The sequence below is a fragment of the Amblyraja radiata genome, chromosome 11 (genome assembly GCF_010909765.2).
Source record: "Amblyraja radiata isolate CabotCenter1 chromosome 11, sAmbRad1.1.pri, whole genome shotgun sequence".
Classification (NCBI taxonomy): domain Eukaryota; kingdom Metazoa; phylum Chordata; class Chondrichthyes; order Rajiformes; family Rajidae; genus Amblyraja; species Amblyraja radiata.
The window spans coordinates 21426167-21451239 of NC_045966.1; the positions used below are offsets into that span (position 1 = coordinate 21426167).

Here is a 25073-nt window from a genome sequence, read left to right on the forward strand (position 1 = left end):
GATTGTACCATTTGGTATTTTGGAGGTCATCAGTTGTTTTTTGGTGGCTTTATTCGTCTCCGTAAAAAGTAAAACAATCGAATTGAGAATACGAGCATTGCAAACGGAATGCATTATTTCAATGTAATGAAGAAAAAGCAAATAAGAAATTGGTGGGATTAGTTTGGGGCATGTTTAATACAGCCGAGAAAAGCACGTCTATTAACCTTTCAGGCCGAATCAATGTAATTTTATAAACCAAATATACTTCTTGCTATCGCAGTTAGAATACTGTTCTGCAGGAAAATCCATTGGGGAGATATGCCCACCAATGGTTGTAGACTAGCCTGCGACCTCCATCAGGAGAGCACTATCCTGCAGGAGTATGCCAGCACCATCATTCAATATGATCATAGCTGATCATCCAAAATCAGTTGCCGTTCCTGCTTTCTCTCCATATCGCTTGATTCCGTTAGCCCTATGAGTATATCTAACTCTCTCTTGATTACATCCAGTGAATTGGCCTCCACTGCCTTCTGTGGCAGAGAATGCCACAGATTCACAACTCTCTGCGTGAAAACGTTTTTCCTAATCTCAGTCCTAAATGGCCTACCCTTTATTCGTAAACTGTGACCCCGGGTTCTGGACTCCCCCAAAATCAGGAACATATTTCCTGCATCCAGCCTGTCCAATCCCTTAAGAATTTTATATTTTCCATGAATTTTCCTCTCATCCTTCTAAATTTGAGTGAATATAAGTCCAGTCGACCCATTCTTTCATCATATGTCAGTCCCACCATCCCAGGAATTAACATGGTGAACCTAAGCTGCACTCCCTCGATAGCACAAATGTCCTTCCTCAAATAAGGAGACCAAAACTGCACACAATACTCCAGGTGTGGTCTCACCGGGGCCTTGTACAACTGCTGTAGGACCTCCTTGCTCCTATACTCAAATCCTTTCGCTATGAAGGCCAACATGCCATTTGCTTTCTTCACCGCATGCTGTACCTGCATGCTTACTTTCAGTGACTGATGTACAAGGATACCCAGGTCTCGTTGCACCTCCCCTTTTCCTAATCTAACACCATTCAGATAATAATCAGCCTTTTTGTTCTGGCCACCAAAGTGGATAACCTCACATTGATCCACATCATACTGCATCTGCCATGCATCTGCTCACTCACCCAACCTATCCAAGTCACTCTGCATCCTCCTCGCAGCTCACACTGCCACCCAGCTTTGTGTCATCTGCAAACTTGGAGATGTTACATTTAATTCCCTTGTCTAAATCATTAATATACATTGTAAATAACTGGAGTCCCAGCACCGAGCCTTGCGGCACCCCACTAGTCGCGGCCTGTGATTCTGAAAAGGACCCGTTAATTTCTACTCTTTGCTTCCCGTCTGCCAATCAGTGCTCTATCCATGTCAATACACTACCCCCAATACCTTGTGCTCTAATTTTGCACACTGATCTCTTGTGTGACTTGTGTGATTAAGGTCACTTTAATTCTTTTCAAGGAACTTGTGCAGTTAATTTTCTACACATCAAATCCAATCAAAATTAGGGGGAAAAGCAACCAATTCCACAGGTTAAAAGACAGAGTGCTTGAGTACCTCGGCAGGTCAGGCAGCATCTCTGGAGAACGTGGATAGATAGGTAATGTTTCGGGTCAGGACCCTTCTTCAGAGTGATTGGAGAGGAGGGAGAAATAAAGCTGGAAGAGCGGAGGGGCAGGACAAAGCCTGGCAGGTAATATGTGAAGGATTTTTTATCTCAACCTATTACCTACCCACCAACTGCCTATCTCAATATTTATATTTGCTAGGCTGGTCCCTACTCTCTTCCAGCTTTCTATCTTCCCCTTATAATCAGTCTGAAGAGGGTCCCAACCCGAAAAGTCACCTATCCAGGTTCTCCAGACATGCCACCTGATCTGCTAATTTACTCCAGTATTTTGTGTGTTTTTTTGTAAACCAGCATTTGCATTTCCGTGTATCGACGATTCCACAGGTTACTAGGCCTATAAAAGAGTAGTATTAGATCTCCACACCCGTTATGCATTCATGTTGTAGGATTCAAGGTGACGAACCAGAAGACTAATGCCGATTAATAAATTGCCCTCCATACCAATCTTTCATTGAAAGATAAATTGGTTGCCAATCTTAATCGTGCTTTTCTCAAAACAAATGATGTCAACTGATAGTAAATTAGAGATTTTTTTTGTTCAATTAATATATAATCACATACTGTATTTTTCCTGTGAATAGTAGTTCTAAAATGTTTCAGTAGTTGTAATATGGAATAGTTTTGAAACTAACCAACTTTGTCATGGGCCTGTCCCACTTAGGCGATTTTTCAGGCGACTGCCGGCAACTGTCAACTGGAACGGCGAGTGTCAGAGTGGAACACACACACACACACACATCGCTTCCTTCACCCGCCCGTTATGCAGGCAGGGGATAGGGCAAGTGGGGGGAGCGTTGTCTGAGTAAAATTCACACGGTGCAAAGCCAAGGTGATACAGACACACACCGTGATGTACAGGTAGGTTGGCGCTGTAATTAAGAAGGCTAAAGCACAGTGTATGGTAAGTCCTTTAAAAGAGGGGGGGGGAGGGAAGAGGGGGGAGAAGGGGGTAGGATGGGGAGAAGATGTGGAGACAACTTTTAAGAAGCCAGAGATACACGGCTGTGAAGCTCGGCGGATATTTAACATTACCGGTCAGTTATCCTTGGTTCTGAAAACTACTGCTTACGTTTTTTTTTTCCCAATGAGCTAATGAAATTCACTGGTCAGCACTGGCTACAACCTACGAGAACCTTCGACCACCTGGCAACCCACTTGGACCTCCTGTCGACCCACTTACGGCACGAGAATTCTCGCTACTCTCCATGGCGGCTTCATTCTGGTTGCCGCTAATCTTTCAACATGTTAAAAAATCTTCGGCGACCATAATGAGGTGCGACTAGTTCCCAGAACCCCTCACGACCATGAAAGTGATGACCCGGCAACCACCTGCAAACATGTGGCGGGCGGCCATGTGGCCATTATAAACGTGTTGTGTGTTGATGTTTCACGATGCAGGGGTTATATGCCAAATTATTTCTCACAAATGATACAACTTGTGACTATTTGCTGCTTATTGACATCTCACTTACCTCTGCTGGGAATGGTTAGACGACCACCTAAAAAATTAAATGTTCCAAATGCTGTATTTGAAGCATCCCTTAATAATGACTTGGTGCTTGTTTGCATCGAAAGCCTTGCCATAAAGGTGGAAGTGTCGGAAAAAGCTGTACCATTACGTATCGCATGTCTTTCACTTGCAAGTGGGTCCAGAAGTGGGGAGTTAGTCATTGGAATCTTGTCTGAAACATCCTGCCGTGAAGGGAAGGAGCCTTGGTATGTTGATGTGCTTGTGAGGTCAGGCTGGATTGTAAGCAAATGGGAGTTATCTATCAGAATGAAAACAGACAAGCCACTGTGAAAAATATTCTGCATTTCAAGGATTACTAATCATTGCTTTCACATCAGTACAATATAGCGTGCGCTCAGAAATATCTCAACACATATCTTGATTCATATTTTAAAGATTTAGTAAGTATGAGCATGATTATTCACAGAGTCAGACAGCAATACAGCACAGAAGCAGCCCCTTTGTCCCATCTCATCCGTGACTACCAAGTTGCCTAATGCCCCTGCCCCACTTAGAAAACCTGAACGGAAACCTCTGGAGACTTTGCGCCCCACCCAAGGTTTCTGTGCGGTTCCCAGAGGTTCCTGGAGGTTTTTTGTCAGTCTCCCTACCTACTTCCACTACCTGCAACCTCCAGCAACCACCTGCAACCGCACGGAAACCTTGGGTGGGCACAAAGTCTCCATACGTTTCCATTCAGGTTTCCTAAGTGGGACAGGGGCATAACCTAGCTAATTGATTTGCCTGTGTCTGGTCCATATGCCACTGAACCTTTCCTATCCACCTGTCCAAGTGTATTTTAAATATTATTACTGTAATTGTACCCACCTTAACCACATCTTCTGGCAGCTTCTTCCCTTTATGCACAGCCTGGTGTATGCCCCTCAGGTCCCTTTAAGAAAAAAATCCTCTCACCTTAAACTTGTGCCCTCTAGTTTTAGACTCCTCTACCATCGGGAAAATATGGCTTGTTACCTTATCTAGGCCCCTCGTGGTTTTATGTGCCTCTATAAGATCAGGCCTCAGCCTCCTAGGCTCCAGAGAAAAAAGTCCTAACCTATCCAAACGCCCCATATCCAATAACATCCTTGTTTAATCTATTTTATATCTTCCTCCCCTATATAGCAAGATGATCAGAACTATACACAATACTCCATGTAGAGCTATAAAATGATGACTCTACTCCTCAACTCAATACCCTGATTGATGAAGGCAAGCAAGCAAGGTGCCTTCTGCACCACATTGTCTACCTGTTGTCACCTTCATAGAAATATGTACCTGCATCCTAAAGTTCCTCAGTTCCACTAAACTGCCCAGGTCCCTACCATTTACTGTTTGAGTCCTGCTCTAGTTTGTTTTCCCAAAATGCCTCATCTCATATTAATCTGAAATAAGCTCCAAGTTTACTGTTCACAAGCCTACTACCTACTACACTAACTTCCATCCGGCACTCAAATACACCTGGACCATTTCCGACACTTCCCTACCATTTCTTGACCTCATTATCTCCATCGCAGGTGATAGACCTCTGACCGGCATCCACTATAAACCCACTTACTCCCATGGCTATCTAGACTACACTTCTTTCCACCCTGCTTCCTGTAAGCACTCCATCCCCTACTCCCAATGCCTCTGTCTATGCCGCATCTGCTCCCAGGATGAGGTGTTCCACACCAGGGCATCGGAAATGTCCTCATTCTTCAGGGAACAGGGATTCCCCTCCCCTACTATAGATGAGGCTCTCACCAGCGTCTCTTCAATACCCCGCAACACTGCTCTCTCTTCCCATCCCCCCATTCAGAACAAGGGCAGAGTCCCCCGAGTCCTCACCTTCCACCCCACTAGCCGTCACATACAACAAATAGTCCTCCGTCATTTTTGCCACCTTCAATGTGACCCCACCACTCGCTACATCTTCCCATCTCCCCCCCTGTCCGTTTTCCACAAAGATGGTTCCCTCCATAACTCCCTGATCAATTCTTCCCTTCCCACCCGCATCACTCCCTCCCCGGCACTTTCCCATGCAACCGCAGGAGATGCTACACTTGTCGCTTTACCTGACCCCTCGACTCTATTCAAGGACCCAAGCAGTCATTCCAGGTGCGACAGAGGTTCACCTGCACCTCCTCAAACTTCATCTATTGCATCCGCTGCTCTAGATGTCAGATGATCTACATCGATGAGACCAAGCGTAGGCTTGGCGATCGTTTAGCCGAACACCTCTGCATTAACCAACCTGATCTCCCTGTGGCTCAGCATTTCAATTCCCCCTCCCATTCCGAATCCAACCTTTCTGTCTTGGGCCTCCTCTATGGCCAGAGTGAGCACCACCAGAAATTGGAGGAGCAGCACCTCATATTCCGCTTGGGCAGTCTGCACCCCAGGGGCTTGAACATTGACTTCTCCAATTTCCGGTAGCCCTTGCTGTCTCCTGCCCTTCTCAGCTCTCCCCCAGCCCTCTGGCTCCACCTCTTCCTTTCTTCTCCCCCCCCCCCCCCCCCCCCCCCACCCTGCATCAGTCTGAAGAAGGGTTTCGGCCGGAAACGTTGCCTACTTCCTTCGCTCCATAGATGCTGCTGCACCCGCTGAGTTTCTCCAGCACTTTTGTCTACCTTCGATTTCCCAGCATCTGCAGTTCCTTCTTGACAACTGAGAATAATGCCAGGTGAAATAAAAACTATTCTGTGAAATAATTTCAACAAATCTCTCTGAACATTCTCTAAAACTATTGCACCTTTCTTAAAATATGATTACCAGTTTTGGAGACAATACTCTGTTATAAAATGTCATCATAACTTTTTACTTTTTACATGACTAGGAAACCCAATTATACTTCATTACCACTTTCAAAGGACTATGCATATATACATCTAGATCTCTCTATAGTAATATATGATTGCAAACCTCCTAATTTTAACACCTGAATAAGGTGGCAACTATTTAGAGCACATCTAGGTTGAAAAATACAATCCTGAAGTCAATTAGAGATGGACAATAAATGCTGCTCTTGTTATTGATGCCCAGAGCCTGGAATGAATAAAAATGCCAAATTGTTATTGTGGAGAGTATTCTGAAATATTCAAATTCTGGTTTTAATAGACCTTGCCAGTTAAATGATACACTGTACACGAAAAGCATAAGGAAGTTCTATGCAGTGCGCGTGAGTACTTATATGAAATATTGTTTATTGAATTGATTCTTTAATACTTGTCTTTGACCCAATTTTATGTTTTGCTTACTTCTATTTTCTTGACATTAAAATCATTTTTTCCCCCCAGAATGAATTCACTGGGAGAAATCTGAAGCACCAACCTTGCTTAGGTGTTTTAATGTTCACAGGCTGAAATCCTGTTGTTAAAATGGAAGAGTCAGCGACATCGGAATCAAAGTCTTGCTGTTTCTTTCGATAGACAAGTATCACTATAACGAGCAGTAATGTGAGGCATACAGCTACTGCAGCAACGCCAGTGTACAGAGCAACTTCAGCCGGCACTGTGGAAGCTGGAAAACAAAACATATTTGAACAGTCCCTGAAAACATATAAAAAATAAGAAATAATTGTCTATTCATTATATCGAGATTTCAAAATCAAAGTTAACCAATGCAAAAAATTAGAATTTAAGTTGCTTGTGACCTCAGGATATCTTAGATCATTGTTATGTGCAATCCTATATTAAGCTAAATGAGCTGCAGTCTACCGAATCCCCAAGTGCACTTTATTTGACATAAAGTAACATTTAAAAATAGAATAAAAATGATTATCTCTAAAGATGTTGATAATGTTAGCTATTTAGTTGAAGGAAGTAATTTTCAGAAATAATAGTCTTCTCATTATGGATTTAAATTCGAACATGTAAATTTTAATGGTGTCACACTGATACTGATACAAATAGATCATCAAATTCCAATTAGTTAACATCAGATTATGCACTGACTACCTGAAGAGAAAGACATTATACTCATTAGAAATGAGAAGTATTCTAAATGCGCCACTCACTCTTTATGTGAACATGTTGAGTCATTGGGGAAGAAATTGGAGAGCATGTGAGCTGGAATTGCAAGGTACGATTAACCTATGACAGTTTGACCCAATGTAGGTCATTGTTTGCAATTTATGAGGTGAAATTATGTGTTCTCATGCATATATTGCTTGTGTCCTTCCAGATGGAAATGGTCATTGCTTGACCTTTGTACATTGCAAACGTTATTTGCCTCTCATCATCCCATGCCTGACTATTATCAAGGTCTTGTTGCACGCCAGCAAAGACGGTCTCTTTTACTGACAAACTAATATGAATATATTATACAGGCCACTCAACCTTGCTCTGCCCTGGAATAAGATTATGACTAATCTGATTGCACTCTCAATTTAGCATTACTATCCATCCCCCAGTTTATTAATTTCCATGTATATTGCTCTTATATATCGGCGAGACCAAGTGCAGGCTTGGCGATCATTTCGCTGAACACCTCCCTCAGTCCGCCTAAACCTACCTGATCTGCCGTTTGCTAAACACTTTAACTCCCCCTCCTATTCCCACACCAATCTTTTTGTCCTGGGCCTCCTCCATTGTCAGAGTAAGGCCCAGTGCAAATTGGAGGTACAGCACCTCATATTTTGCTTGGGCAGCTTACACCCCAGCGGTATGAATATTGACTTCTCAAACTTCATGTAAACCTTGCTTTCTGGCTACCTCCATCCCTCCCCCTTCCCAGTTCTCCGACAAGTCTGACTGTCTCCGATTACATTTTATCTATGTTTGCTTTGTTGTCACATACTCCCAGCTAATAATGATGTATTCTACATTTTCCTTGATCTGCATCCCTTTTGATGTCCCATTTCCACACCCTGCCTGTCCTTATTGCTGTGTCTCCCTCTCCCCTGACAGTCTGAAGAAGGGACTCGACCTGAAACGTCACCCATTCTTTCTATCCAGAGATGCTGCCTGTCCCGCTGAGTTACTCCATCATTTTGCGTCTATTTTATTAAATTCAAATCTACTTCTGCCTTAAAAATATTCCAAGATGATTCTAAATTCCACCAACCTATGCAAACTATCCTCGTAACTTACACCCACCTTCTCACGCCATTCCAGGTATTAGTCAGATAAACTTGCATCCAACCTATTAGTATCCTTACATGTGTCAGGAGACCAATATATGCATAGTATTCCAATGTGGTTTCAAGAGCACTCTCATATAATTAAAGATAATCTCTTTCTTGTATATAATTTCCATAGCAACAAACAATAACATTCTGTTACCTTTCCCAAATCCCTCTGGCTGTCAGAGCTCCAGACTGTATGGCAAATCAATTTCCTCGTATGTTGCAAAATATACTTGGCTAACAGTCGATGAACGGAAGTGTTCTTGTTGTCCAAGTGGACTTGTGCAAAGTTGAAAACAAGTAAGATCACGTCAAACTATTGTGACGGTAGGTGAATTGCAACGACTCCAAGTCCTTGCTGAGGCAGGGGTTGATATACATCATAACTAACTACTCGAGTGCTGGATATAATCGCAACATTTAAAAAAATAATTGGACAAGTATAAGGAAAGGAAAGGTTTAGAAGGATATGAGCCAGTAGAACTGGCTCGGTGATACAACTTGGTCAGGATGATCAAGTTTGGCTGAAGGACTTGTTTCCGTGCTGTGTAGCTCTAGGTTTCTATGCTCTATTTTCTTTCAGAGCACTGTTTAATAAAAATGGTCATGTACAGTATATCATTGCTACTTTTGAACATTTATGTGTAAATTAGATATTGATTTGCCAATGCCCTGGGATGGCTTGATATTGTGATGTGTTATATATGACCTCTTATTTCTTCTTAAAATTCATATTCCAAAGTATGCCCTGCGGAACTAAAACACAATTAGGGTGAAATTTGTCGTGGATGTTAGCATGATCTTGAATTCCTCTTTCAGAGATCCTCCATAACATCATAGGATATCTACCAGTGATTTGGAAATGTAATTTTGTCCAGAAGATAAGAACTCATTACATTACTGTACAGTGGAGTACAGAGTAAGGGAGGATGAGCAATATCAACATTTTACTAAAGCCATGATGTGTAGGTTTAACTCCTCATTCTTGAAAGGATAATGAAAGTTCAGGTGCCATGCAATGTTGATTTGCTCAGATGCTGCCTCGTATGATTTTCAAATATGGAGACACACTAGTAAAGCTGATTAAACATCAGGAGTGTGATTAAAATCCTCACCACTCAACTGTATGATTACAATCGCAACAAGATACAAGAAGGTCAACATTATCTGGGATAAGCATCCAATTTCAACAGTGTTCATGTCAATGAGCTGAATATTGAGCTGGTCACTGATCTTATGTTAAAAGCATCTCATAGTCCATGCATGACACCATTAGGAAAAAAATATCATGTCAACACCATTATCTCTGGATTTAAATAACGACAGCACTATGTATTTATGCTTACTATATTCTGTTGTGCTGCAGCAAGCAAGAATTTCATTGTCCTATCTGGGACATATGACAATAAACTCTCTTGACTTGATGATTACATTTCCTAGCATACTTTTCTTTCCTTCAATAATGTAAATATGTTAACATGGGAAGAAACTAAGGCACCTAGATTTTTAAGGCAGGAATTATTTCAGTATTCAAACTATTTGACCTTTCAAGTAAAGTAACTGGAAAAGAGGATTTAATTTTGTCTTTACAAAGTAATGATTTGAATTTTATGGTATAACATTTGCTGTACACTACTAGTAAAATATAGTCACAAAATCCATTAACATGTCAATTAAAACATTCAATTTGCACCCTTTTTAAAGAAACAATACGATAGCGCTTAATGACTAATATGAAATTATATTGACAAATGAGAAAAGTCATTAGCATGTCCATTCATTTTCTCATCACCACAAAAGGCAACTGTTTAGTACTGGTGAACATTTCATTTGGTGAAGATGAAGTCTATTTAATTACATCTGGGAGACAGATGCTGGGAGTCTTAGCTCACAATGATTGATGACTGCTAATGGACATGCATGTTAAGTTCAATACGGACAATCCTCTAGATTATTAAATTGATTATTAATAGACAGTGTTGAGATTTCTTCATTGACATGCGTTGAATATATTAATCAAAAGGTTATTAATAGCTCTCTGAGGTGCAGGTTTTGCAACAGCCAATGGGAACCATTCTGGGGATCTTGGCAGCTGTGCAATGATGGCACTATACAGGCAAGAGGAAGGACTCTTACTTTCAAATATGACTGAAGACCTTGATAGACAAGGTGCAGTAGGAAGCTGCCTACATATATAGGAGATAGGGAGCCTACCAAGCAAATAGAATCACAGTAACGCTATGAATCAGAACACTATTTGTTCTTAATGCAATCTCTTAATTTTCAATGATTCAATGATACTTTATTGTCACATGTACCTCGGTACAATGAGATGCTTTATTTTGCATATGACCCGGTAAAATTATACAGCAGACCTCACCTAGGCAGTACACAAGAATCGCCACGTTTCTGGTGCCGACAAAGTAACAAAAGTGTACCAAACAGTCCTGTAATCTCAGCAATCCCATTCCTCAGTTCTTCCACGTAATTTTGCAAACTATTTCCTCTCATGAGATTCTGTTTCCATCACCCTTCCTTCACTCAGTTCTGAGTCAAAACCATACTCTGAGGAAAATTATTTTTCTTTATATTTATTTTTGTGTCCTTTGCCCAAAATGTTAAATCTTTCTAATTATTATGTTTAGTTTGTTTGGAGGCACTTAGACAGATACTAAAAAAGGAAAGGAATGGACAGGTACTGTCCTAATGCAGGTAAATGGGAATAATTGCTTATGGGCAAAAAGGTAGGCATGGACATGCGGGTTGACAGATTAAAGAGATAGTGTAAATTGCCCTAAATGTGTAGAAAGTGGTACAATCTGGGGAGTGGGGGGGGGGGGGGGGGGGGGGGGGGGGGGTCATGAGCATATGGAAAGAATAAAAATGTGGGATTAATATAGGATTACTTTAAAAGGGTAGTTGAAGGTCAGAGTGAGCCAAATGATGTGTAAGAAGGAACTGCAGATGCTGGTTTAAACCAAAGAGAGACACAAAAAGCTGGAGCACCTCAGCGGGACAGGCAGCATCTCTGGAGAGAAAGAATGGGTAATGTTTCGGGTCGAGACCCTTTTTCATTCAGACTGGTTAGGGATAAGGGAAACGAAAGATATAGACGGTGATGTGGAGAGATAAAGAACAATGAATGAAAAAAGTAACAATGATAAAGGAAACAGGCCATTGTAAGCTGTTTGTAGGGTGAAAAAGAGAAGCTAGTGCGACTTGGGTGGGGGAGGGATAGAGAGAGAGGGAATGTTTGGGCTACCTGAAGTGAGAGAAATCAATTTTCATACCACTGGGCTGTAAGCTGCCCAAGTGAAATATGAGATGCTGTTCCTCCAATTTGCGTTTAACCTCACTCTGACAATGGAGGAGACCGAGGACAGAAAGGTCTGTGTAGGAATGGGAAGGAAAATTAAAGTGTCCACCAACCGGGTGATTAGTTTGGTTCATATGGGCTGAGCGAACGTGTTCCGCGAAATGATCGCCCTGTCTGCGATTGGTCTCGCCGATGTATAAGAGTCGACATCTTGAACAACAGAAACAGTAGATGAGGTTGGAGGAGGTGCAAGTGAACCTATGCCTAACCTGAAAGGACTGTCGGGGTCCCTGGACAGAGTCAAGGAGGAGGTATAGCTACAGGTGTAGCATCTTCTGTGGTTGCAAGGGAAGGTACCTGGGGAGGGTGGTTTGAGTGGGAAGGGATGAGTTAATTAGGGAGTTGCGGAGGGAACAGTCTCTGCAAATTATGTGTTTCTGTGTTGTATCTCTCTCTCTCTCTTTCTCCCCCTGACTCAGTGGCCTGAAATATTAACTGTAGTTTATTTTGCCACAGATGCGACCTGACCTAGTGAAGATTTCCTGAATGTTCTGATTTTATTTTGAACTAGACTAAGCGGGACCCGTTGGGTCCCAGTCACAGGGGGGGCCTGGTCCCCCAATGCAATACTCCCCCATGTTGTGTGAGAGGGCCGCAATGACCCAGCTGACTTGAAATCATCACTTCTGCTGAACCTAGCTGGTCCTGAGGCAATGAATTGTGCTGACAGCTTTATTTTTGCTCCTGCTGTTCTGGACGCACAAATAAAGCACTATTTGTGCTCCTGCTGAAACTATAGATGACCCCGAGTTGTTGCTCTGAAAATTTAGAGAACTGTGTGATGTGCCGTCTAATCACATCATTGAAAGGATGAAGTTTTATGCTCGCATACATTAATTCCCAACCTCAGCGACCTGTTGGCTCCTCTACGTGAACTGACACACAAGGACACAGCATGGTCCTGGTACCCACAGCACCAAAGTGCTTTTGACAACCTCAAGTTGCAGTTGGCCAGTGAAGCTACCGGTCACGATCACCTGCGATGCATCCCATTACGGACTAGGCGCAGCATGCCTACAAACCACTACCGACGGCATCATCAAGCCCGTATCATATGCATCCCGTAATTTGACTGATAACAAACAGCGATATGCACAGATCGAAAAGGAACTACTAGCTTTGGTTTTTGCATGCACCAATTTCAACGACTTTATTTTTGGTTAGATCATTACCATTGAGACAGACCACCAACCTTTGGTTACCATTTTGAACAAGCCAATCCACGCTGCCCCAGCACGACTGCAATGGATGATGATGCAGCTGCAGCGTTTTGATTTTTGCATCGTCTACAAGAAAGGTAAAGACATGCACATAGCAACCATGCTGTCCAGAGCCCTGCGTAGTACCAGTGAACAGCACCTCGCCGAACAGAACAAGTACTCAGCCATGAAGGTCTCGTTTGTGCCGACCGATTGTCTACATCGCCTCGCCGAACACATGGCTGCTGATGAGACTTTACAATTGCTGGCCCCACAAACTGTCAAACACCCCACTCGAGGTACACCCCAACTTCCTAGTTCGTGACGAACTAGTGCTACAGGACGGGATTATAGTCAAGGGCCACAAGGTGGTGGTCCCAACCGCACTACGGGACCAATATTACAACAACTGCAACAGGAGCCACCCCGGCGCGGAGGCCACTCTCCCATGGGTGCAATGCATGTTTTACTGGCCCGGAATAACTAAATACATACGTGAAAGAACCGAAGCGTGCGCTATTTGCAACAGTTTAACACCACATCAGCAGAAGCAGCCTCTTCTGCCTCAACCAGTTCCTCCTCTCCCATGGTCCTCGCTGGCAACGACATCTTTGAATGGCACGGTAAACACTATCTGGTTCTTGTGGACTCTTACTCTGGATGGTTCGAAATAGACCTACTACAAACCATTTCCTCAGAGGCTGTGATCGCAAAGCTACAACAGCACCTCTCCGTGCATGGATCCCCTGCATGCATTCAAACTGACAATAGCAGGAAATTCACCAGCCAAGCATTTAAGAACTTTGCTTGAAGTTGGGACTTTCAACACATCACTAGCAGCCGCGAGTTCCCGCAGTCAAATGGACTTGTCACACGCGCTGTTCGCAGTGCAAAACAACTCATGGAACGTTCCTACCTTGCCAAATGTCGCGTCCCCTCTCCCTTCCCCTGGCAGTTCCCCTGCAAAAGGAGGTGAGGCGGTCTCCTACCGCACGAGGGCTGGACGGGTTTGTAGGCCACCTGACAGATATGGCGACTTTGTGTAATCTTGCCAGCGTAATCTTAATTACCCCCCCACCCCACCCCATCATATGCATATTTCAGGCATCGTAGTTTCTCCATTCCCTACAAGAAGAGATGTAGATCGGCTATTGCATGTTAGCCAATCATAGTGCATGTTAGTAGAAGCCCCGCCTTATACATGTTTTATAATATTAGATCTCGCCTGCATCAGGCAGTAGATGTAGCAGCTGGAAATGTAACGTACTGCAAATCCTGAGCTGTAAGTGTTTAATATAATATGTTGTATCTTTACATGTGTTTGAGTTACAGCAGTTACAATGATCAAGGAAGTTCTCCTGCATACAAACTGGAAATCCTCAATTCTAAATCAATGAAGTGGCTTCAAACTGTTCTTGTTTTTTTACTCGGGATGTTTGACAGAAAGAAGAAATAGCTCTTAGGGCGAATGGAGAGAAAGCAGGAACGGGGTACTGATTTTGGGTGATCAGCCATGATCATATTGAAAGACATTGCTGGCTCGAAGGGCCAAATGGCCTACACCTGCACCTATTTTCTATGTTTCTATGAAATGCCTGCTGTTAGGCTTGGGTTGACATCATTTACAGGAGACAAAGTAATGTTCCAAAATACTATTCTAACCATTTTCTGCATCAAGTTACTTAAGCTTAAAGACACAGCGTGGAATCAGGCCCTTTGGCCCATAGAGTCTGCGCCGACCAATGATCACCCGTACACTAGTTCTATCGTACACTCGGGACAATTTTACAGAAGCCAATTAATCTACAAGATTACATTGAACTACTGTAGTTTTGGGAGCAACAGCAGCAGGAGGTTAGCAAGAGATACGACTGATTGGCTCTAGCCCAAGTGGGAGGAGAGAAGTGAGTCAGTGCCGGGAAAACAGTTGAAAACTGAGGAATTTGGTTTGTAAATTGGTAAATCAGGCAATTTATCAGTCAATTTAAGCAAGACTGCTCTTGGGGAGCGGCAGTGAGGGAAGTGCCCTGTGAGAAAAGTGTGAGTCTTTGGCTCGAGAGTGCCCTGTGAGAAAAGTGTGAGTCTTTGGCTCGAGAGTCTTCGGCGAGGAGGCTGCTGAGGAGAGGAGACCACGCAATACGCTTGAGAGGTAGAGACGAAAGAAGGAGATGTCAGGCAAGCTGATTCAGTGCGATGCTTGCAGTATGTGGGAGGTCAAGGACACCGCTGGTGCCTCTGGCTGCTACAAATGCGAGAAGTGCATCCAGGTAGAGCTCCTGAAGGGCCATTTTGGGGAACTGGAGAAGCAAGTGGATGACCTCCGGTTCGTCCGAGAAACGGAGTCGTTCCTCGACAAGTCCTACAGTATGATTGTTACACTTAAGGTACTGGAAGAGAGAAGGTGGGAGACAGTGAGAAAGGGAGGGAAGCATGGAATGCCAACGTCCCCGGGTGTTGTACCTCTTGTGAACAGGTTCACCCACTTAGAAGCTGTCGGGACAGAAGACGTGTTTACACTGAGCGGCGGACTGGCTTGCGATGCGAATAGGGCTGTTGAGCCAGAACCAAAAAGGCCTAAGGCAGGCAACGCCATTGTAGTGGGAGACTCCATTGTGAGAGGTACGGACAGGGGTTTCTGCGGCAACAGACGGGATGCGAGGATGGTGTGCTGCCTTCCTGGTGCCAGGATCCAGGATGTCATGGACAGAGTGCAGAAAATCCTCAAGGGCGAAGGTGAACATCCGGAAGTGGTAGTGCATGTCGGCACAAACGATGTCGGAAAGAAGGGGATGAATATTCTGCAGCGTGACTTTAGAGAGCTCGGAAAAATGCTGAAAAGCAGGACCTCCAGGGTTGTTATCTCCGGTTTGCTTCCAGTTCCTCGTGCTGGCGAGAGCAGGAACAGGGAGATACGGGACCTGAACGTGTGGCTGAGGAACTGGTGCACGGGGCAGGGATTTAGATTCTTAGATCACTGGGATTTGTTTTGGGGTAAGGGGGAACTGTACAAAAGGGACGGATTGCATCTTAACAGGTGTGGGACCAGCATTCTGGCAGGCAGGTTTGCCACTGCTACACGGGTGGTTTTAAACTGAATAAGGGGGGTGGGGTGTCGAATGGGATAGTGGAGGATGGAGTTAAAGGGAAAGGGTTTCTTAAATGTGTGAGCGTAGAGACAGAGGGGTGTAAAATGAGGGTAGAAGCAATAGGTAGCAAGGTGAAAAGTAAAAGTGGCAGGCAGACAAAACCAGGGCAAAAATCAAAAAGGGCCACTTTTCAACATAATTGTATAAGGGGTAAGAGTGTTGTAAAAACAAGCCTGAAGGCTTTGTGTCTCAATGCAAGGAGCATTCGTAATAAGGTGGATGAGTTGAATGTGCAGATAGCTATTAATGACTATGATATAGTTGGGATCACGGAGACATGGCTCCAGGGTGACCAAGGCTGGGAGCTGAACATCCAGGGATATTCAATATTCAGGAGGGATAGAGAGAAAGGAAAAGGAGGTGGGGTAGCGTTCCCTGATTAGAGAGGAGATTAACGCAATGGAAAGGAAGGACATTAGTTTGGAGGATGTGGAATCGGTATGGGTAGAGCTGCGAAACACTAAGGGGCAGAAAACGCTGGTGGGTGTTGTGTACAGGCCACCTAACAGTAGTAGTGAAGTTGGAGATGGTATCAAACAGGAAATTAGAAATGCGTGCGACAAAGACAAAACAGTTATAATGGGTGACTTCAATCTACATATAGATTGGGCGAATCAAATTGGCAGGGGTGCTGAGGAAGAGGATTTCTTGGAATGTATGCGGGATAGTTATCTAAATCAACATGTAGAGGAACCAACGAGAGAGCAGGCTATTTTAGACTGGGTATTGAGTAATGAGGAAGGGTTAGTTAGCAGTCTTGTTGTACGTGCCCCCTTGGGCAAGAGTGACCATAATATGGTTGAGTTCTTCATTAGGATGGAGAGTGACATTGTTAATTCAGAAACAATGGTTCTGAACTTAAAGAAAGGTAACTTTGAGGGTATGAGACGTGAATTGGCCAAGATTGACTGGCAATTAATTCTAAAAGGGTTGACGGTGGATATGCAATGGAAGACATTTAAAGACTGCATGGATGAACTACAAAAATTGTTCATCCCAGTTTGGCAAAAGAATAAATCAGGGAGGGTAGTGCATCCGTGGATAACAAGGGAAATCAGGGATAGTATCAAAGCGAAGGATGATGCGTACAAATTAGCCAGAAAAAGCAGCATACCGGAGGACTGGGAGAAATTCAGAGACCAGCAGAGGAGGACAAAGGGCTTAATTAGGAAAGGAAAAATAGATTATGAAAGAAAACTGGCAGGGAACATAAAAACTGACTGCAAAAGTTTTTATAGATATGTGAAAAGAAAGAGATTAGTTAAAACAAATGTAGGTCCCTTGCAGTCAGAAACAGGTGAGTTGATCATGGGGAACAAGGATATGGCGGACCAATTGAATAACTACTTTGGTTCCGTCTTCACTAAGGAAGACATAAATAATCTGCCGGAAATAGCAGGGGATCGCGGGTCAAAGGAGTTGGAGGAATTGAGTGAAATCCAGGTTAGCCGGGAAGTGGTGTTGGGTAAATTGAATGGATTAAAGGCCGATAAATCCCCAGGGCCAGATAGGCTGCATCCCAGAGTACTTAAGGAAGTAGCTCCAGAAATAGTGGATGCATTAGTAATAATCTTTCAAAACTCTTTAGATTCTGGAGTAGTCCCTGAGGATTGGCGGGAAGCAAACGTAACCCAACTTTTTAAGAAGGGAGGGAGAGAGAAAACGGGGAATTACAGACCAGTTAGTCTAACATCGGTAGTGGGGAAACTGCTAGAGTCAGTTATTAAAGATGGGATAGCAGCACATTTGGAAAGTGGTGAAATCATTGGACAAAGTCAGCATGGATTTACAAAAGGTAAATCATGTCTGACGAATCTTATAGAATTTTTCGAGGATGTAACTAGTAGCGTGGATAGGGGAGAACCAGTGGATGTGGTGTATCTGGACTTCCAGAAGGCTTTCGACAAGGTCCCACATAAGAGATTAGTTTACAAACTTAAAGCACACGGCATTGGGGGTTCAGTATTGATGTGGATAGAGAACTGGCTGGCAAACAGGAAGCAAAGAGTAGGAGTAAACGGATCCTTTTCACAATGGCAGGCAGTGACTAGTGGGGTACCGCAAGGCTCAGTGCTGGGACCCCAGCTATTTACAATATATATTAATGATCTGGATGAGGGAATTGAAGGCAATATCTCCAAGTTTGCGGATGACACTAAGCTGGGGGGCAGTGTTAGCTGTGAGGAGGATGCTAGGAGACTGCAAGGTGACTTGGATAGGCTGGGTGAGTGGGCAAATGTTTGGCAGATGCAGTATAATGTGGATAAATGTGAGGTTATCCATTTTGGTGGCAAAAACAGGAAAGCAGACTATTATCTAAATGGTGGCCGACTAGGAAAAGGGGAGATGCAGCGTGACCTGGGTGTCATGGTACACCAGTCATTGAAAGTAGGCATGCAGGTGCAGCAGGCAGTGAAGAAAGCGAATGGTATGTTAGCTTTCATAGCAAAAGGATTTGAGTATAGGAGCAGGGAGGTTCTACTGCAGTTGTACAGGGTCTTGGTGAGACCACACCTGGAGTATTGCGTACAGTTTTGGTCTCCAAATCTGAGGAAGGACATTATTGCCATAGAGGGAGTGCAGAGAAGGTTCACCAGACTGATTCCTGGGATGTCAGGACTGTCTTATGAAGAAAGACTGGATAGACTTGGTTTATACTCTCTAGAATTTAGGAGATTGAGAGGGGATCTTATAGAAACTTACAAAATTCTTAAGGGGTTGGACAGGCTAGATGCAGGAAGATTGCTCCCGATGTTGGGGAAGTCCAGGACAAGGGGTCACAGCTTAAGGATAAGGGGGAAATCCTTTAAAACCGAGATGAGAAGAACTTTTTTCACACAGAGGGTGGTGAATCTCTGGAACTCTCTGCCACAGAGGGTAGTCGAGACCAGTTCATTGGCTATATTTAAGAGGGAGTTAGATGTGGCCCTTGTGGCTAAGGGGATCAGAGGGTATGGAGAGAAGGCAGGTACGGGATACTGAGTTGGATGATCAGCCATGATCATATTGAATGGCGGTGCAGGCTCGAAGGGCCGAATGGCCTACTCCTGCACCTAATTTCTATGTTTCTATGTTTCTATCTACATTTCAAGACTTAGAAAAACTTGTACATGCCTTTATTACTAGTAGGCTAGATTATTGTAACGGTCTCCTTGCAGGTCTTCCGAAAAAAACTGTCAGGCAGCTACAGCTTGTTCAGAACGCTGTTGCTAGAGTTCTAACAAAGACCAAAAAATTTGAACACATTACACCAATTCTTAAATCCTTACATTGGCTCCCTGTATGTCAGAGAATTGATTTCAAAATCCTGCTGCTCACCTATAAATCACTACATGGTTTAGGACCAAAGTATATCACTGACATGCTTCCACTATATAAGCCTTCTAGACTGCTATGATCTTCTGAAACCAATCTGTTAGTGATTCCCAGAGTAAATACAAAACATGGGAAAGCAGGATTTAGTTACTATGCAACAAATAGCTGGAATAAACTTCCTGAAGATTTAAGACTTGCCTCAACGTTGACCACTTTTAAAACAAGACTGAAAACTTTTATGTTTACTTTAGCTTTCAGCTAAATCTTAACTACATTGCACTTTTAACTTTTGCACTTTTTATAATGCATTTTTAATTTTGCTTTTCTTTTCTTTTAATTCTACTATTTTATTTCATTTTATTATTTCATTTTATTGTATGACATGTTTTTATGTGAAGCACTTTGAGTCTGCCTCGTGTATGAAATGTGCTATATAAATAAAGTTGCCTTGCCTTGCCTTGCCTACAAACCTGCCCATCTTTGGAATCTGGGAGAAAACCAAAGCACCTGGAGAAAACCGAAACAGTCACTGGGAGAATGTACAAATACCATACAGACAGCAATAGTCAGGATCAAACCTGGGTCTCTGGTGCTGTAAGGCTGCAATGCAACTACTGGTGCCACTGTCCCACCTTTAATTAATTGTTGTTTATTATGTTTCTTCTTATGTACCAAACTTCAAAAACACATCATGTCATCTGATAATGACTTGCAATATATTTCTTCAGCACATTCTCAAATGCCCACTCAATAACAGCAAATGTCTTGCAAATGATATTTGACAAAGTAATTTGGTCATTCATTTTCAAATAATCTAATCTCTGATTCTGGAATAGTTTACATAGTTTACAAACCTTTTCCCTGATTTTGTTATGGAAATATCTAGAGAGATTTTTAATTGGCAGTAACGACATAGATGTTATTAAATTGCATGAGTATGCCAGACAAATATAATCACCTGAAGAAAAATCATTTATATTAAAAATTTTTACAGCAAGTGATTTGAAATGTATCTGAATTTGTAAAATCTATTTATGACTCAAACTAATTATTGATTCAGTACTATTCAGTCAAAATAAGTTTGAATGGTATTTCAAATAACACCTATTTAAGGGAGATAGAACATGTCCAGGAAATTATAAACCGGACAGTTAATATAGGTGGGAGGAAATATAATGAAATCCCTTCTGATGGAGAGAATAGAAAAACATCTTGACACAAAAAGTATATTAGTGAATAATCAGCATGAAATTCTAAAGGAATATCCTACTTGACCAATGTTAATGAATTGTTATAGTGGGTGATTTAGAGAATATGCCATGCAGTATATATAATTTATCAGGATTTTCAAATTACTTCTGTAGGGTATCCCTAATAGGTTCATGAGCAAGGTCAGATAATATTGCTATTTGGCATCAGGACAAAACAATGGGCGGTGGTGCTCCACAAGTGTGCCAGAACCAATCCTTTTCACAATTTACATTAATGATTTAAATTCAGGAAATGAAACACAATTTGTAAATTGTACACAGAAATTGCTAAGAGGGTGGTCAACACAAAGGAGGTTTTCATCAAATTACAGGAGAGCATAAATAAACTTGCAGATATCAGCAAGTGAAATGCTATACAGATAGATGCAAGGTCATGCACTGGTAATACAAATAGATGTCATTTTTAATTCGGGTTAAAATGAAATTGGATAGAGAAACAAAAATATTCAAGTACAATTAATCTAAAAGATGAGTTACAAGTTAGCAAGGCCATACCGAAAACAAAACGAGCACTAGAATTTATCACCCCTGAGGTAGTCATGAAAACTAGGGTAATGATGTTGGAAAAAAAAGCAGATTGCTGAAGGAACTCATCAGGTCAGGCAGTATCTGTGGGGGGAAATGGGGCTATTCCTCAGTCTGAAGAAAGGACCTGACCGGAAACGTTAACTGTCTAATCTTTTGAGTTCCTCCAGCAATTTGTTTTTTACTTAAAATTCCATCACCTGCAATGGATTTAAGAGAGAGTTAGATAGAGCTCTAGGGGCTAGTGGAGTCAAGGGATATGGGAAGAAGGCAGGCACGGGTTATTGATAGGGAATGATCAGCCATGATCACAATGAATGGCGGTGCTGGCTCGAAGGGCCGAATGGCCTCCTCCTGCACCTATTTGCACCGGTAAATGTTTCTAAGTTGGCTTCCTCTCGAAGTCCGTTTTGAATACAATGTTTTGAGCTGTTGGATTATTGGGTATGGGGAATGTCTTTTATGTATGGGGTTAATCGAAATCTGTAATTGGGTTATTAAGAGACCACCCCCATGTGGTTTGGCCACTCGAGGTCCCAGGACATATAAAAGTCCGCTACCACGAGGTTCAGCATCGATCTTCTGGGAGATTGCTTGGAATTGCGTGAACTTCTGGAGTGTCTCTGTATGAGTGAGGCCTAGAGCGCTTGAACAGGCAGACATGATGATTGAACCAACGGTGGGATAGGTACAGTAGTTGAAATGTAATGCACTTTTGTTAAAATAAAATTTAGTTGGGGTATTAAAATACAGTTCTTGCCTTCGATCGGATCATTGCTGGGAGTGTGAATTGAAAAGGTGCACTTTGAAAATTGGCATCGATAACTCACAGCGCGAAGCGGCTAGGCGCCCAGCAGAGAGGAGTTTCTGTGTGTAGGTATCTGAGTCTCTCCCTGAAGTAACGGATGAAGAGCCTCGAGAAGGTACTGGGCTTGGACGGACAGAATATAGATTGGCCGGAATACTCCGGTCCGTTAAAGAATTCAACTGGGCAATTTTAGTTGATTTGAGAGCCCTCGTAGTAAGAGAGATACGCACTAAAATTAGGAGATCGAGTTCGCCTCTATATTTGCAAAGCCAAATTTTCAAATACTGAATTTCATATTGAAGTTCTGCCAGTAAGGTGGAATTCGATTTCCTGTATATAGAATTTCAAAGTTCGTGCATGTCCGTGTCAGTAATCTCCTAGGCACCATTAATCTTCCACCTACCCGGCAATTTGGCATTATTGATTGGATTTAGGATTAAATTAATAGCAAAGGAAATTGATTGTTTACATTTGAACAGTTGGGAATTCCACAGGAATTGGAAGGGAATTGTATTGTCGGCTACAATGCTGTGGAATGAAAAGGATGAGATGGACATTGAAATTTGAAATAGTAAATTGAAGGCTGAGACTGAATTTGGTTATATTGGACCATTTATCATGGTTTGCTTTAAATTAGAGTCCCGCCTGTAGGGAAATCTGGACTGAAACCAGCTGAAATTTATATGATCACCCATCATCAGATATACATATTATAACATTGTGTGAGTATGAAGAAGGCTAATTAGTGTCGCTCCTAGAATAATAAAGAGTATATTAGGGAACAGAATAGGAATAGGGAATATAATAGGTTCAAATAGGGATAGTGTTGCGAATGTGTGGGAAAGCATGAGTGCATGATGGTAAGTGCTTGATTTAGTGTTTTTACAGAAACTAGACTGGGGGGAAGCTTAGAAACGAGCAATTTACAGAATTCAGAACTCAAAAGGAGTGGATGAAACAAATTAAAAAAAAAGACAAATTGGACTAGCTTAAAGAGGGTTGGGCTGGTGGACAGATGAGGAAAGGTTGGAAGAAGGTGAAGAGAAGCTATTACTGGTTGGACTGAATGGCCTGTTTCTGTGTAATTTATCTCAAGCAATATTATCTTTTGATACCTATTGCACTGCTTTAGATGGTTTTGCTTAAGAAGGAACTGCGAATGCTGGTTTAAACCGAAGATGGACAAAAAAAACTGGAGCAACTCAGTGGGACAGGCAGCTTCTCTGGAGAGAAGGAATGGGTGACGTTTCGGGTCGAGACCCTTCTTCAGTCTGGTCTTTGCAACAGTCTAATAAAATTCATTATTTTTGAACCTGTTGAAAAATAAATTAACGTTTCATGTGGTTATTTCCACATCTTGCCTCAAAAGATGTATCTCACTCAGTATTCAAGATCATGTCCTAACCTATTTAAACTGGCCAACCTTTATCAGATTCTCAATTCTGATAGTTCTTGATTTGTTCTAATGTAAATGCAAGGTCACAACTTCAAGGTTATTGATTTTACATTCAACTTTGCAGAATAGTAAGTCATCTGTTAGAATGCCATTGATGTGGATAATTGAAGTTTATTCAGCAAATAGTTGAATCTTTTAAATGCAAGTTAAAAATCAGATTTTAAATCACTCTGTTCATTCTCATCACCTTTATGTGTTACTTTACTTTCAGAGTCAAAGAGTCATAGTGTTACAGTGTGGAAATAGGCCCCTCAGCCCATCTTGCCCACACCTGCCAACATGTCCCAGATCCCACTACTGGCCACATCTTCCCATCTCCACGCTTTTCTGCTTTCCGCAGAGACCAATCCCTCCGCAACTCCCTGGTCAAATCGTCTCTTCCCACCAAAACCACCCCCTCCCCAGGTACTTTCGCCTACAACCGCAGGAGATGCAACACCTGTCCCTTTACCTCTCCCTTGACTCCATCCAGGTCTCTGACAGTCTTTTCCGGTGAGGCAGAGGTGTACTTGCACCTCCTCCAACCTCATTTACTGTATCTGCTGTTCCAGGTGTCAAGCGCAGGCTCGGCGATCGTTTCGCTGAACACCTCCGCTCAGTCTACCTTAACCTATCTGATCCCCCGGTTGCTCAACAGTTTAACACCCCCTCTCATTCCCAATCTGATCTTTCTGTCTTTGGTCTCCTCCACTGTCAGAGTGAGGCCCAGCGCAAAGTGGAGGAATAGCACCTCATCTTTCGATTGGGTAGCTTACACCCTAGCGGTATGAACATTGACTTCTCTAACTTCAAATAGTCCTTGCTTTCCCTCTCTCTCCATCTCCTCCTCCTTCCCAGTTCTCCCACCAGCCTTACTGTCTCTGACTACATTCTATCTCTGTCCCACCCACTACCCTAATATCAGTCGGAAGAAGGGTCTCAGTCCGAAATGTGACCCATTCCTTCTGTCCAGAGATGCTGCCTGTCCCGCTGAGTTACTTCAGCAGTTTGTGTCTACCACCCAGCTAAACTAGTCTCACCTGCCTGCATTTGGTCCATATCCCACCAATGTCCTATAAATGTACCTACTTAACTATTTCTTAAATGTTGGGATAGTCCCTGCCTCGACTATCTCCTCTGGCAGCTTGTTCCGTACATTCACCACCCTTAGTGCGTAAAGGTTACCCCTCAGATTCATATTAATCTTTACCCCTTCAACTTAAACATGTCCTTTGGTTCTCGATTCACCTGCTCCGGGCAAGTGACTGTGCATCTATCTGATCTATTCCTCTCATGATTTTATACACCTCAATAATATATATATATATATATATATATATATATATATATATATATATATATATTGAGGAGAAAAAACAAAATACTTTAAACATTATAAAAAATCACATAAATGAAAATAACTTTTTCAAATCAAATGGTGAGATATATACATATGTATATATGTATTAATATCACCATTTGATTAGAAAAAGTTATTTTTATTTATGTTATTTTTCTATAATGTATAAAGTGTTTTGTTTTTAAATATTTATTAATATAAAAATATTCAAAAGCTTTGATAGCAAAACTTGAATCAGGGTTTTCTGTCTACCTGCACATTGAGATAAGGTAAAGCCTGCAAAGGGATTATACTGAGGTGAGGACAGAAAGATATCGACATCAAAGTCTTTGATTCTTGCTTGAAACCAGA

The 25073-nt window shown here is 42.4% G+C and overlaps 1 protein-coding gene across 2 annotated transcripts in view; it reads right to left on the reverse strand.

Moving 5' to 3' along the window:
- Positions 1 to 25073, reverse strand: part of unc5a (unc-5 netrin receptor A) — a 423148-nt gene that overhangs the window by 67757 nt on the left and 330318 nt on the right. For both annotated transcript variants that reach the window (XM_033029473.1, XM_033029472.1), the window contains 2 exons: positions 6493 to 6681; positions 3143 to 3439 (listed from right to left, as the gene is read on the reverse strand). In XM_033029473.1, coding sequence (XP_032885364.1) covers positions 3143 to 3439; positions 6493 to 6681 — 486 coding nt within the window. The remainder of the gene's footprint in view (positions 1 to 3142; positions 3440 to 6492; positions 6682 to 25073) is intronic.